This window comes from Brachyhypopomus gauderio, chromosome 7, assembly GCF_052324685.1.
Source record: "Brachyhypopomus gauderio isolate BG-103 chromosome 7, BGAUD_0.2, whole genome shotgun sequence".
Classification (NCBI taxonomy): Eukaryota; Metazoa; Chordata; class Actinopteri; order Gymnotiformes; family Hypopomidae; genus Brachyhypopomus; species Brachyhypopomus gauderio.
Window position 1 is genome coordinate 834,758 of NC_135217.1, and position 14,852 is coordinate 849,609.

At 42.1% G+C, this 14,852-nt stretch overlaps 2 protein-coding genes across 2 annotated transcripts in view; both read right to left on the reverse strand.

Annotated features, from left to right (window-relative positions):
• LOC143518338 (uncharacterized) overlaps positions 1-14,852 on the reverse strand; it is an 81,366-nt gene that overhangs the window by 36,911 nt on the left and 29,603 nt on the right. The window lies entirely within an intron of this gene.
• The window catches only part of LOC143518387 (uncharacterized), a 77,819-nt gene continuing 71,256 nt past the window's right edge, over positions 8,290-14,852 (reverse strand). The window contains exons 8-11 of the mRNA XM_077010846.1: positions 13,338-13,410; positions 11,448-12,500; positions 10,205-10,273; positions 8,290-10,091 (exon numbers count right to left, since the gene is read on the reverse strand). Coding sequence (XP_076866961.1) covers positions 9,394-10,091; positions 10,205-10,273; positions 11,448-12,500; positions 13,338-13,410 — 1,893 coding nt within the window. The 3' untranslated portion in view covers positions 8,290-9,393. The remainder of the gene's footprint in view (positions 10,092-10,204; positions 10,274-11,447; positions 12,501-13,337; positions 13,411-14,852) is intronic.

Below are 14,852 nucleotides of genomic sequence, written 5' to 3' on the forward strand. Positions count from 1 at the left end.
AAGCAAGGAATCATTATAGATACACTAGCAATCACGGTGGATATATATATATATATATATATATATATATATATATATATAGATAGATAGATAGATAGATAGATAGATAGATAGATAGATAGATAGATAGATGATAATTAGCTAGCTAGCAATGATAGATTTCTAGTTAGTTCATTATTTTAAAGCGAACACCTCTCTATATATCTTATATATAATTCAAACTTAACAAAACAATATGTCTGGTACAGCAGATACAATGAAAACAGACCAATACTTACACACTAATAAAGTTGTTTTGTGAGTTCAAATGTCCTCAAATGTCCGTACAGGAATTTTCGCGCCTGCTGTGCTAAACAACTTCTTCTGGGTCACCGAGTTTCCCATTAGCCAATGAGAACGCACCCCTAGAAAACCCCGCCCACGCGAGATCTTTGTGTCAGAATTGCAAACAAAAAGTCAGGCAGCGCAAACGCAAACGTGACAACGAGAGCAAACGTCTGGTCAGTGAGAAACAAGCAAAGAGAACCGCAAGCAAGGGCACATATTATTTGCAAAACAATTTATTTCCGCAATACTGTAAACCAGTGTTCATTTACACTTTTGATAATGAGTTTTGCTTTTGAGCTGACATTTTTATCACTTCAGTAACATTATTTCTCTCGTGAGTTCTTGATTTTGTTTGCTATTTAAGAAGTTTTGCTTGATAATTTTGGCACAAATCTGATTCCATAGAAGGGGAGAAACAAGTAGACAGGAAAGGTAGATGCAGGTTTTGGGCTAACTGGAAGGCAGTTGGAATGTGGCAGGAAGAAGCAGGTAAGAGAATCAGGCAGGCAGGTCCATCTCAACCATCTCAGTGCTTGAAGTTGCAGGCTGATCCCGACCTGGACGCTTCGCCAAAAAAGTTTCGCAAAACAGTCCTCATCAGAAAGAAAAAACAGAAGGAGAGACGAGAGGTCCACCAGATGCCAATGGTGGAGGTGGCAGGCCACGACGGACTCATGTTAGTCCACCGCTCGTGGACTAAGTCAGACATCAAAGAGGTCATGCAACAGATGGAAAACCCTAGAGACGTGGGCGCGGAGAAGTTCACCAGGCAGGTCCACCAGTTGGGTCAAGAATTTAGACCTAACACCGCCGAGTTGAGAAGACTGCTGATGGCTCACCTGAGCCTTGACTGGGGTAAGGTAGGCTGGCAGCAGGAGGACTTGAAAATGATAGCGCCAAGGCCAGTTTCCCTCAATCCCCATCAGACCAGACGCCTGACTCGGGGAGCGTTCACCCAAGACTAGCTGAGGTGCCCCCCTGTGGTATGGGCATCAGGGAAATATGATGCTGGCCTTGTCAAAAGCTGCACCCCGGGAGGGATTACGTCCAAGTCTGATTTCAGGCCCAAACAGGCTCAGTACTCGCTGAACCCTGAGGCCACTGAAGGCATTAGGCCTGTGTTTGAAGCGATATGTGAAAAACAGTGGTGGACGAAGTACAGCAATTATGTACTTGAGTAAAAGTACAGTTACCTTGCATTGAATATTACTCAAGTAAAAGTAAAAGTATTCACCTCAATTTTTTACTTGAGTAAAAGTACAAAAGTATCTGCCTTCAAAAATACTTAAGTATTAAAAGTAAAAGTAAAACCTTTTTTTTTCTTAGCGTCATATCAAAACCCCTAGGCCTACTCGATCAACAAGTGAACAACGAAACAGTGCCTTACATTTGCCTAGCAAACACAAAATACTCAAAACTATATTATATTTAAGTAAGACCAAGTGCTTTTGAAGCAACAACACAAAAAGCATTCATTCAAGTTTCATTATTTTATTTTTCATTCATTTCGCTTGTCATAAAACTAATAACAAATAACAAACACCATCACAACTGATGAAAATCAATAAAAACACAACTGATAAATCATTCACTATAAACATTACATTTGATGAAGCATTACCTAAGTTTTGAAGAGGCAATACAGTATATGAAGAGGTTATACGTTGTCCACCACATGGCGGGACAGGGAAGCTTAGCACATAGAACTAGAACTGTGTGCAGCCCAACCAACTGAACTCATAATATTAAACTTGGCCAAATAATTAATAATTATTATTATACCACAGTTAGTTCCGACCCTACAATGTGATTGGCTGAGAGGCGATCTAGGAGTGCCAATATTACACGTTATAGCACTGTAACCGAAGCTCTCCATGTATTACTCCGCCACATACAGGTAACCTAGCAACGCAGCAGCATTTACAGGCCAAACAGCGCAACTACAAACAAGCAGCAACATTATCAAAATGAATTACAGGGAGTTCGTTAAATCTATTGGCTTCGAAAGCATTTGTTTCGATCTGAAACTGGAGGATGAAGCTATAAGTGACCAGCCTGATTCCTCCAATGAGCCAAGGTTTGTCACGCTTACAAACAATGATTTGGATGGGCTGGAAATGCAGAGAAACGAAGTTAATACCGTAAAACAAATGTGCTGGGCTATTAATGTACAGAGGCGGTCTTTGCATAGAGGCGTTGCTAGGCAATTGCCTTGGGCCCCTCCCACTGTAGGGCCCCCTTGTCTAGCTAAAGCCAGGTTCACACTACACGACTTTTCAGTCATCAGGTTTTTGTGCCGTTCGCACTACACGACTGATTGTGCTGTAATCGCAAGTTTTTCAGTTGTTGTGGCTTTCACACTACATGACTGATCGGTGACGTGGGCTCACGAATTAAACGACTGGGGAATCGCCGACTCATCTGGCTGCAGTCCAAAAACACGAGAACACGAAAATGAAACACTCGCGAGAACCAGCAACACCACGAAGAAAATAAAAACAACGTACATGTACTCCACATTTTCGTTATTATTATTATTTTTTTACCGTTTAACCACCCCATAGTCCCAAATTGCCAGAGTTATTTCATCTCTCCGTTGCAGTGAACATAGATATAGTCAATCGCACTATTTCTCCAGTGCTGTCACAATAACTTAAACACATTCTTGTAGTAAAGTTGTATGAAGCTAGACGCTGCTGTTGACTCACAGTCGCCGACTGGGCTAGATATGAAACATGCTAGATATTAAACATGCTAGATATCTGGCGGTCGTCTGCGATGAGTTGGCGGCCACTCGGCGAGCGTCTTTCAGCAGTTCACACTACACGACTGAGCGAGCGCCGAATGATCCCCGATTTGCGTCCGACCACAGTTTCTGTCGGCGATCTACAAAAACAGTCAGCGACTGAAAAACCATCCTAAAATCTTGTAGTGTGAACCTGAACTTATTTCTCGCATATTAATGTTGATGGGCCCCCTAGCTAAATTCGCCTTGAGCCTCCAAATTGCTAAGTCCGCCACTGTTAATGTATTTACATCCTGGTTAAAGAGCAACGACATTGCAGTCGATTTTAGTATTATCAACAAAAATGAAACGAATCAGCTTTTACGACGTTTTTATGGATCCGTCAGAAATGTGAAGGGAGACTTATATAGCATCAGCAGCTTCGTTGGTTTAAGAGCCGGACTGAACAGATACCTGAACGAACCTCCAATCAGCAGTGGATGGACAATAATTGTTGTACTTTATTTTTAATAAATACAACTTAATCAACAGTTGTTTTTGTGTATATTTACCTCTATAATATTTATTGGGTAAGGCTGTTCCAGTGTTGTATAAGTTTAGCAGCGAGCCATTGAATGGAACTATTTTAACTGGCGGAGTGTTTTTAACCAAACAGGTCGTATTTTCTTGTCCTCTTTAACTCAAAATCTTTCAATAAACAGCGATACTTGAACTGTGGTATAATCACAATAATACACTCGAGGTTCGTGCTATAACGGGTAATATTGGCACTGTGCTGATCTACGGCACTCAGCCTACGACCGCAGCGCCAATATTACACGTTATAGCACGAACGGCCGTACACACAGACAGTGGACGAAAAGAACGGTTGTATGACTTCAGTTCTCTTGCAGAGACATGGGGATCGACAGAGACCAGTTTATTTATTTCTCTTGTAAACTTGACCCGGTCGCTACAGGGCTTCCAGTTTGTCTGCGTGCTGTGGCCGCAGCAGAGAAGGCGGTGGCAGCATCCCGAGACATTGTGGGCTATTCTACACTGACCTTATTAGTACCAAACTCCGTTTCACTTCTGCTTCTTGAAAAGAAGACATCACACTTGTCCACTTAGCGATGGCTGAAATTACAACACTGTGTTGCTCGACATGCCCAGCACTGTTCTTAACCCAGCTAAAACTTTTGCCTACAGAGGAGGATGGTGAACCACATGACTGTGTTGCTGTGACTAACATGTTGTGCTCCCCTAGGTTGGATCTCAAGGAGGAGCCCCTGGAAAATCCGGATTGCATTTTCTTTGTCGATGGGTCAGCATCCATTTGATCATTTGCATTTAGTGGAGCTCACGCCAAGTGAAGGGAAGAAATATTGTCTGGTGATTGTGGACATGTTCTCAAAGTGGGTTGAAGTTTTCCCCACAGCAAAACAGGATTCAGATGCTGTAGACAAGGCCCTGGTAAAAAAATCATTCCTAGATGGGGCATTCCAAGTAAAATATCTAGCGATAACGGAACCCCTTTCATCAGTGGGGCCTTGAAAGCGGTAGGCACATTTTTAGGAATTGACATGAAACAACACTGCGCCTATCATCCAGCAAGCGTGGGAGCAGTAGAGAGAGAGAATGGCAACCTGAAAAATAAACTAAGCAAAGCATGTGCAGAAACTAATCTGGGGTGGACTAAAGTCCTCCCTATCGTTCTCATGCAAATGAGAATGCAGGTAAGACCAAAGCATGGCCTGAGCCCATTTGAGATCTTGTTTGAGAAATCGCCAAACACCGGAGTGGGTCCGGTGAAGACACAGGCCAATAGCCTTGTGGGCTGTGAGGATGCGATGTTAAATCACTGTGTACAACTCTCCTCTACTCTGAAATCTGTCCACAAGCAGGTTAGAGAAGCACTTCCTGATCCAGCCACTGGCCCGCTGCACGACATCCAGCCCGGAAAGTGGGTGGTGATAAAGGACTTCAGGAGAGCGAGGTGGAACAACCCGAGGTGGAGAGAGTCCTTCCAAGTCCTCCTGGTGACGCAGACGGCTGTGAAGGTGACAGGACGAGCTACGTGGGTCCACGCCAGCCACTGCAGACGAGTGCCACAGCCTGAGGAGGAGCAGGAGGACAAGAAGAAAGAAGAGTAGAGTAGGGATCCTGACTTCACTCGAAATGCTGTGTGAAAAGTGGGGCCAGACTGTTTACATTCTGGTAAAACGTAAGCACTCAAGGGCATGGAGGGTGAAGGAAACAGAATAGGGAAGAAGAGATCCAGAAGTGGGATTTCACTGTGAAGGATGTTCTAAATATAGACAATACGTGCATAGTGTGTGCTCTGTTGCCAACACTGCAGAAAGGCCATTCATTAATTCCATCGCCACTAGCACTTGTGAAGCAACAATTAAGGCCTGAAAGTGTTATGATCCATATTCAAATCACACCCCTAATCCTGTCAAAAAGTGTGAAGTGTATAGTAAGACATCACAGTAAACAGAACATCGGACTCTCAAATGAGAGAACTATTCCATTAACCCTTTACTGACTGTACATACTGCTGCATTACTCATATACGGAATACAAACACACCCAAAAGAATAACAAGTTAATGTTGTATCTGACCAAACAGGAAACAGAACAATGAGAGGTGTGAACACGTCTGGTTCTACTGCATGTCATCACAAAGAGCTAAAATGAAGATTCAATGGGTTGAAAAAGCAACAATTAACAATTCTTTCAGAAATTAGGAAATTAAAAAAATAGTCACAAAGAGTCATAATCACACAAATCCACATCAACACATTAAAAGTGGGGACAGACGTGGGAAATCTCCAAATTCAACATTACACCATGCCATAGTAACTCCACTGTACCACCCTAAAACACACACTACATTTAGTCACCGGTGTACGCAGTTCATTATAGAATCATTAAAGGTAAGCGTTATTATGTTAATTATACCTATAGCCTACATTTACAATAATCACTCCAACATCACATCTCTCTGAAAGGAAACACCAAGTACAAATGAAAAAAACGGATTGTTTTGCATAAGGACTCTAGCTGTAGCCATTAGGTAGAACTTACCTTCACGGTTCTTCACACACATCTGCTGCTTTAGGTCAAGTAGACCGTGTGGACATTTCAGAGCGGCTCTAATCCGATCTTTGTCTTATAACAGCATGAATAGTAGGACAGTATACAGTAGGATAGTAAACGTTCACATGGCACAAACCGATGTGAGGAAGAAAGACAGAAGTACTTTTACTTTTACATTTATTCCAGTCGCAGCATTTGAGCGTCACTCTTAGGGTTGGGTAGGATATTTAAATAAATATTAAATCTGAGAATAAATTAGCTGTTTTTAATAGTTTACATTTTCTTAAAGCTTATTGTGTTTGCCACATATTGAGCGTACTTCTCAATCTGTGGCATTATTGTACATCGAGACTGGGGCTGCAGTACTGATAGGAAATTAAAAACATTTAGAGCTTTTAGCCACAAAGGGGCAGCAGACATCTGAACACTAGCAGACACAAAAACAGTTTAATTATTCCACCAAATTTAGCAAAAAAGAATATAAATGTATTCAAATCTTCTCTGAAATAGGAAGAACCAGAAACATAAGGGTGAGTTCAGAGTTAGAAATCATTTAGGATGTAACATCAAACACAAACTCAGTTTCCACTGGTTGCTTATACACAGACAGTAGTGTTCAGACACCCAGAGAGATTAACTCACTGAAGCAGTACATCCACACTAGACTAACACTTGGTTATGAGTGTTAACATGTGTGTGTGTGTGTGTGTGTGTGTGTGTGTGTGTGTGTGTGTGTGTGTGTGTGTGTGTGTGTGTGTGTGTGTGTGTATGTGTGAACTGCACATATCTGCACAGGTGGTGCCTCCTGTAAGCACATCATCCCTGAGACAGCGCCCTCCGGAGGACAGGGTGCAGTAGGAGCAGCGCCCACAGGTTGGCAGGATCATGATGGAGGTGGCGCCCTCTAGTGAGCAGCTTGTGGGTCAAACTCCCCTCTGGTGAGCAGGATGTACAAGAACCAGCGGGGCTGCACACTTGAAGGGAGCAGCTGCAGGAGAAGAAGTGTGCAGATGGAGTGACCTCAGGAACAAAAGGGCATGTCGGCCACGCCCTCCACACTCACACCTGCAGACAGAGAGGGAGGAGCTACCCCGACGAACAAAGCCCTGGCTCCTCCCCCAGAGAAGTCCATGGAGTGAGGAGACATCAGGGGAAGCTGTGGTTCCTGGTCAGATCACAGCTGCTCTCTCTCCCTGCACGCTGCATCCTTAAGATCCACTGTGCTGCAAACCAGTAATACAAGCAATCAAAGCACAACAACCAACAATAGTGTCTGGAGATACAGAAGAACATGTAGAACAGACTCTTACAGAACCTGGACACACTCCTGTAGTGACTGACTCAGTGGAGGGTAGAAACATACTCTAAAGAGAAGGATTATGTGGAGAGAAACAGGCCAGTGTCTGGAAATACACAAATAGAAGTTCTCCACCCAGTAGTTAAACCATCAATGGACCCGCTTCAGTTTACATATCAGCCAGACATTGAGGTGGATTATGCAATTATTTACCTTCATCAAAGAACTCTCTCTCATCTGGACAGGGCAAGAAGCACTGTGAGGATGATGTTCTTTGACCTCAGTGCATTCAACACAGTCAGGCCCACTGAGGAACAAGATGGAGGGTGCCGGACTGGACCAAAGAATCACAGCATGGACCTTGAACTTACAAAAAGACCCCAGTACGTGTAGATTAAGGACTGTGTTTCTGACACAGTTCTCTGCAGCACAGGGGCTCCACAAGGAACTGTCCTGGTCACGTTCCTCTTCACCCTCTACACTAATAATCATTTTATTGTGATTTTTGTACTGTAAACACTGGACAATAAAAAACACATTTTGGCTACAAAATAAAAGCATGAAAATGTTTATTTGATTAACATTAAGAAATTGCATGTATCCCACAATTAATAAAAATATGTACAATCTAATTACATATGTAAAGTACTTTCCAGTAAACAGTAGTACACACTTAACTGGATAATCAATTATTTGATTATAGAAAATGTATACAAAAATTCCCCACAGGACTGCGTTCGGGTCCGGATCCGGACCGCGGTCCGCCAGTTGACTACCTCTGCTCTACACTAATAATCACTTCATCAAATGTACATTTTCCTACTGTTGTACTGTAAACACTGGACAATACAAAACACATTTGGATACGAAGTAAAAACATGAAAATGTTTATTTGATTAACACTTAGAAATTGCAGGTAACCCACAATTAATAAAAATATGTACAATCTAATTACATATATAAAATACTTTCCAGTAAACAGTACTACACACTTAACTGGATAAAGTTATTAGAAAATTAATACTTACAAAAATTCCCCACAGACTTTGAAAAATCTGCATACAACTTAGATTAGATTAATTCACATCTGACTATTGGAGAATGTGTAATGCAGTAGTGCAGTTCATTAACACACAGACTCACTGCAGCACTGTGTCCACTTACTGCTGTTTCTAATGCTGTAGTTTCCACCTCCAGCAGCTGAGGAGTCTCTAATGTTTTTACAGAAGTTTATTTTGATTTGAATATTTAAATGATTTTATTAAAGTGACAGAGCTCATACATCCATAACATCTCCTCTTGATTTTTAATGATGATCCTTCTTCCAGAACCTCCATCTCAGCAGTCCAGACTCTCCCTCTTCTTGAGAGTCTTTTCCTGATGCTGTGTCTGCTCTCTCTCTGTCTCTGTAATTCTCAGCACAGCTGACTGGTAAACCTCCTCTCTGAGTGACTGAGTCTCTCTGAACTCTGAGAGTCTCTGTCTCAGTGTCTTAAGCTCTCTGTCCTTCTCCTCCACCTGCCTGTTAAACTCCTCCTGCATCTTGGACTTTGAGAGCAAAATGTTTCTCTGGAGTTCAGGCATGATGATCTTCATGAGGTTCCTCTCTGCCTCCACCCTGGCCTCTCCCTCATACGTCTCCCTGATCTCCTCCAGCTCCTGTCTGTGTCTCTCCTCCATCTCTCTCCTCTCCATCTCTCTTTTCTCTTTCAGTCTCTTCACCTTTTCTTCCATTTCTATCCTTCGCTCTACTTCTCTGTCCAGGTCTTGTTTCAGTTCTCTCTTTTTTTCTTTGTTCCTTTCTTCTTTCATCTTTCTCTCCAGTTCAGTTGTTTGATCATTAAGTTGTCTGATATCTCCTTCATGTCCTTGTATCACTCCCTCTATCTTTTTCAGAGAGTCTTGCATCTCCTTTTCCAGTTTTTCTTTCAGTTCTGTTTCATCATTTGCTTTTTTCTCTTCTCTTTCCTCCATGACCTTTCTCTCCATCTCTCTGATCAGATTCTGTCTCCAGGTAGACCTCACTGTTGTAGAATCTCTCTCTCTTTCCTTCCACCATCTTCTCTATCTTCTCCAGCAGCTCTGAGATCTGAGACCCATCCCCACTCTCCTTAATGTTGAGACAGTGAAACCTGTTCCCACATTTCTCCACAAGTATCTGGACCTCTTGGCTTCCTGACTGAATGAACTGTTCAGGATTTTGCTCTTCCTCACTAACAGTGAAGAGGATCATGGTGTTCCTCCAACATCTCTCTCCAAACATCTCCTCCATTCTCTCCAGCATCCCTCTCTCCTCTCCTGCAGGCTGCTTCACTGGTATGACTAGGAGGAAGGCGTGGGGTCCTGGGGCAGACAGACGGACACAGAGTCCCACGTCCTGTCTCACCTCCTCCAGAGAGAGTTCAGGGCAGAACCAGTCAGGAGTGTCCACCACAGTCACCTTCCTCCCAGCCACCTCCCCCTGTCTGCTCTCACTCTGCTGGGGGAGTGTAGATGTAGCAGCCTGGCTCCTCTCCTCTCTGCCCAGGATGGTGTTTCCTGCTGCACTCTTCCCAGACCCAGTCCTCCCCAGCAGCACCAGCCTGAGTTCTGGTACAGGAACCAGCACTGGAGAGTCTGGACTGGAGGATTCTCCACCCACTGGAAATGAACAAGAATGAGTCATTTAACACAGTATGTTTTACTGCAGCCTGGTAAATAAGCTGTAAAAGATCCTGAAGGCACTATATGAAACTCCATTCATCATCACTTACTCGTTAGAGGTTCATCCAGACTTCTTCTCCTCTTGAGTGGTGCTGCTGACACTGCAGTCTCTCCACTCACTATAACACAGCAGAACCAGACAGAACAGAGAACACATTATTCAGAAGGCAGATGAGCTTTATTAAAGTATCAACAAATCATTTGTATAACTTATTTTATAACACATTTCTGTGGCCAGTTGGTTATCTTCGTTGTCTCATGACCAAAGATAGGACCGTAACATGCCTTTTCAACAGAAAAAGTTATTCATTTGTTTATTTCATCGATAATTGGTTACTGTAATTCGCAGTACACTTGGATCAGTCAATCTCTGGTACAGTGTTCCCAGGTGGTCCAAAATATGTTGGCAAGACTGCGGACAAACACTAAAAAGAGAAATCATATTACGGCTGTCCTAGCATCACTGGATCATTTTGGGATCCAATTTAAAGTGCTCAATGGTAAAGCCCTAGCAGTGTTCTGCTCAGTCCTGTAGCCTCTCAGATCTTTGAGATCAACCAATCAGAACATGCTTTTGGCTCCAAAGACTCGTCTTAAAGTAAAGGGGACTGTGCTTTTGCAGTTTGTGTTTCAAGGCTATGGAAGACGTTATCTATCATTATTTGGCAAGCAACATCAGCTGCTGTTTTAAAATCTCTTCTTAAAATACACCTTTATAGACAGAATTATTGTAAGTAATAATGTCATGGCCTGGTGGTTAGGGAACTGGTCTTGTGAACGGAGGGTTGTGGATTCGATTTCCAGACCTGAGGCCATGATTGAGGTGCCCCTGAACAACACCCTTAACCACCCTTAAGGGCGTCTGCCAAATGCCATAAATGTAAGTAGGTGTTGTGTTACTATTACTTAGTATTTTAGCTTTGTTTATATTTTAGTTTTTGACACAAGCTTATGTGCACTTACATGTGTAGGTATGTACATGTGTGTATATGTATAGTTGCATTCTACTCATGTGCATGTACCTGGTGGTTTTATGTGTTGTGATCTTAATGTGTTTTGTGTATGATAATGTACATATATAAATAAAATTTACTTACTTACTTTCTTAACAATGTCTGTGTCTGAAATGTCTTATTCAGGTTATGCTGAATAAACTCATCCTCCCCGGCCATGAGTGCTAAAACTTCAATAAGACTTTGTGTGTTTCTTGATCAAGGCAATAGATCACAAATATCCACCAAAATAACAAACTTTCTTTTAAAGCATTCTTTATTAAAATACCAAATTACTCACTGTGTGGAGGGTCCCTCTGTTTGCTGCGTCTTCTCCTGACTAGGACTGCTGGGTCTGGGTCTGTCCTCTCCTGTAGCTGTCTGTTTCTCTCCTCTAGCAGTCTGTCACTCTCCTCAACCTGCTTGTCTTTCCCCTCAAGCTGTTTGTTCTTTTCTGCCACTTCAGTTTTCTGTTGTTCCAGTAGGATCATCATCTCCTGGAGTTGGTTGTTCTTCTCCTGTAGTTCCTTTCCCAGTGTCTCCAGTTGATTTTTACTGGTTTCCACCTCTTTTGCTGTGATCTCCAGTAGTCTCTCTTTCTCCTTTAGTAGTTCATTCTTAATTTTGATTGTTTTATTTTGGTTCTCTATTGTTTGCGCCTGCTGTATTAATGAAGTGTCTTTTTCTCTTAGTTGTTTGTCTTTCTCTTCTAAGGTCTTATGAATGTCCTCTAGTTTCTGTTTACTGTCCTTCTCCATCTGTGAGTGTTTCTCCTCCAGGTGTGACAGGTTTAGTCTCAGTGTCTCTAACTCTCTGTCTTTTTCATCTATTCTACTATCAACGTCTTTCTGTTTCTGTATGATAAGAGTTTGAATGTGGTGCTGAAACTCAGGCAGGATGGTCTTAATGAGGTGTGTGTCTGCCTCTACTAAACTCTTCTCTCTGCTCTCCATCTCCACTCTGAGGTTCTTCACCCTCAGTCTCCTCTCCTCATGGAGGCTCTTCAGTTCCTGCTCTGCTGTCTCCCTCTGTTGACGATATTGATATTCATTTTCATTTTTTTTAAGATCAGTTACTCTCCTCTTAAGATTCTCAGCCTGTTCTGTCTTCCTCACAGAATCTATACCATCTATTATCTTTTCTCTAAGTTCTTTTTCTTCTCTTTTTCTTATCTCTATTCTTTCTTTCATGATTCTTTCCTGTAGGAGTCTGATCTCCTGGTGGATCTGTCTGCTGTAGATCTCTGTCTTCTCCAGCTGATCTTCACTCTCAGTGTTCCTCAAGGCTTCATGTTCATCCATTACAGACATTAAGTTCTGCACTGCAGGCCCAGGAAAACCTTCAACCTTCAACTCTGAAAAAGGTTACTTATGTTAGATTAATATTATTATTAAAGGTTACTTATGTTAGATTAATATTATTATTTGACACTGTAAAATTTTAGTCAGTATATTTAAAGTATATTTTATTTAAGTCAGTATATTTTATTTAAGTCCATTTTTCATGTATTTTTCAGTATTCGTGTTTAAACTGTTAATGTTTAAGTCCATTTTTCATGGCCCCTGATTCTTCACTTTAGGTGTGTTCATGTGGCTGGATTCATTTATGTAGGTGTTACGCCCCCCTCTCCTAGCTGTCACTCCGGAGTCTCTGTTCCCCGTGTCTGTGTTGTTCCCTGCTCCTTGATCCCACCCAGCTTGTCTGTTGCCCTGGTTTCCCCTGTCTGCCACGCCCATTTTATCATCGTCTTCACCTGTGTTTGGTTTAGTCCTATTGTATTTATAGTCCTTGTATTTCCCATGTCGGTTGTTTTGTGTTTCATGCCTCGTTGTTCCCCCCATGATATTCCTGCCTCGTCTGTGAGTTCTCCTTGTTCTTGTTCATCATGCCTGTTTGTATGACTGTGATTTTATAATTCCCTGTAATAAATCTCGCTCTCCTCAGCGTTTGTGTCCATCTCCTCGCGGGCTGCGTTACAGTGTGTGTGTGTGCGTGTGTGTGTGTTATCTGTAGCAACTGTCTCTCATCTCATAGTCTTACACTTCTTGTGGTCTGTGTATCTAAGCGTATCTTGTCCTTGTCTGTTATTTGTACTATGTGGTGTGGCTGTCACCCCCCCCCCCCCCAAACATATGGTTTTAACTCATATAATAAAATCACATTGTACTAAAGTTCTTATTTTCCTACTCACCAGTCAGCAGAGCAGATTGCTCCATTTTCATTCTCTCCTCTTCTGACCATATTTTGTCTCCCTGTGTAAGTGACTTAAACAGAGTGAAGGATCCATGATGATGTCATACTGTGTGTTATATGAAGGACCAGTGTGGATTATTGAGAGCTGATATTATTAAGAGTGGAGACCCTGCTGACTGTAGCTGCTGTAAACCGATACTGTGTTTGGTAGCACACAGTTAGAATACAGTCAGCTGAGGAACACAGTCAAAGTACAGACTGATCAGACTTACAATGAGTGATATTAAACCTGTAATAAATCACACAGCTCTGTGGTAATGTGGGTGTATTAAACCTGTAATAAATCACACAGCTCTGTGGTAATGTGGGTGTATTAAACAGGTGTAAATAAACAGAATAAATCATCCTCCTGTGTGTTACTCTGGTTTGTATTGTGTGTGTGAACTAAAAGCCTCGTGGTCAGACAGCAGCTCATGATCTCCAGCAGCTGCAGTAGAGCTGAAGGGACATTAGTGAGATCAGAGAGAGAAAGGAGAGAGTTCAGGAGTGTGGCCCTGTTTACCAGTATCACCACAACACTCACCAACACCACCCAGATGAAAGAGGAAATGATGTCACATCCTCATCTATTCATACAACCTTCTGCATTTCATTCACTACAGAATTATGCTTTTGTACATTTACATTTTGAAGGAGGAGCCAAATGCAGATGCAGCAACACAAAATGTTTATTCAAATATGTAAAACAGAGGGAGAAGGACTGTGTAAGAAGACAGGAAGACAAGACCAGCTCAGTCTCTAAGATTCTAGTGACGTTCAACATGAAACACTGACACCTGTGGGGATTAAATGGGAGGGACATAAATGAGGTTCAGGTGTAGATGATTTAATTCACAGGTGATTAAGTGATTAACATGTGAGTGATCGCTGCTGTGTGATTAGTGGATACACACCAACCAGGGGTGAAATTTACTCCTTTTTATTAAAAACCATACTAAAACAGCTTATTCAGTGGGAAAGACATAAACCGCAGCACTTACACACAATTAAACACACACACACACACACATTACTGGAGAGAGATTACTGCAAAACATACACACACACACACACACACACACACACACACACACACACACACACACACACACACACACACACACATTACTGGAGAGAGATTACTGACAGTGAAAAACTTGTCCATGCATTTATCACATCAAGGCTAGATTACTGTAACGCTGTTCACCTGCACTCCACTCACTGCACTGGTTACCTGTCAGCTTTAGAATAGATTTTAAGGTTCTAGTCATGGTTTTTAAATGTATTCATGGTCTTGCTCCTCTTTAACTCAGTGAAATGATGGTTAGATATGTTCCAGTCAGGTCTCTCAGGTCTTCAAACAGTAATCTACTGGTGATTACTAAAAGCCGATTAAAGATTGGAGAGGGTGCTTTTAGCCACTATGGCCCAAAGCTCTGGAATTCTCTTCCTGAAGAGCTCAGAGGCATTTCAT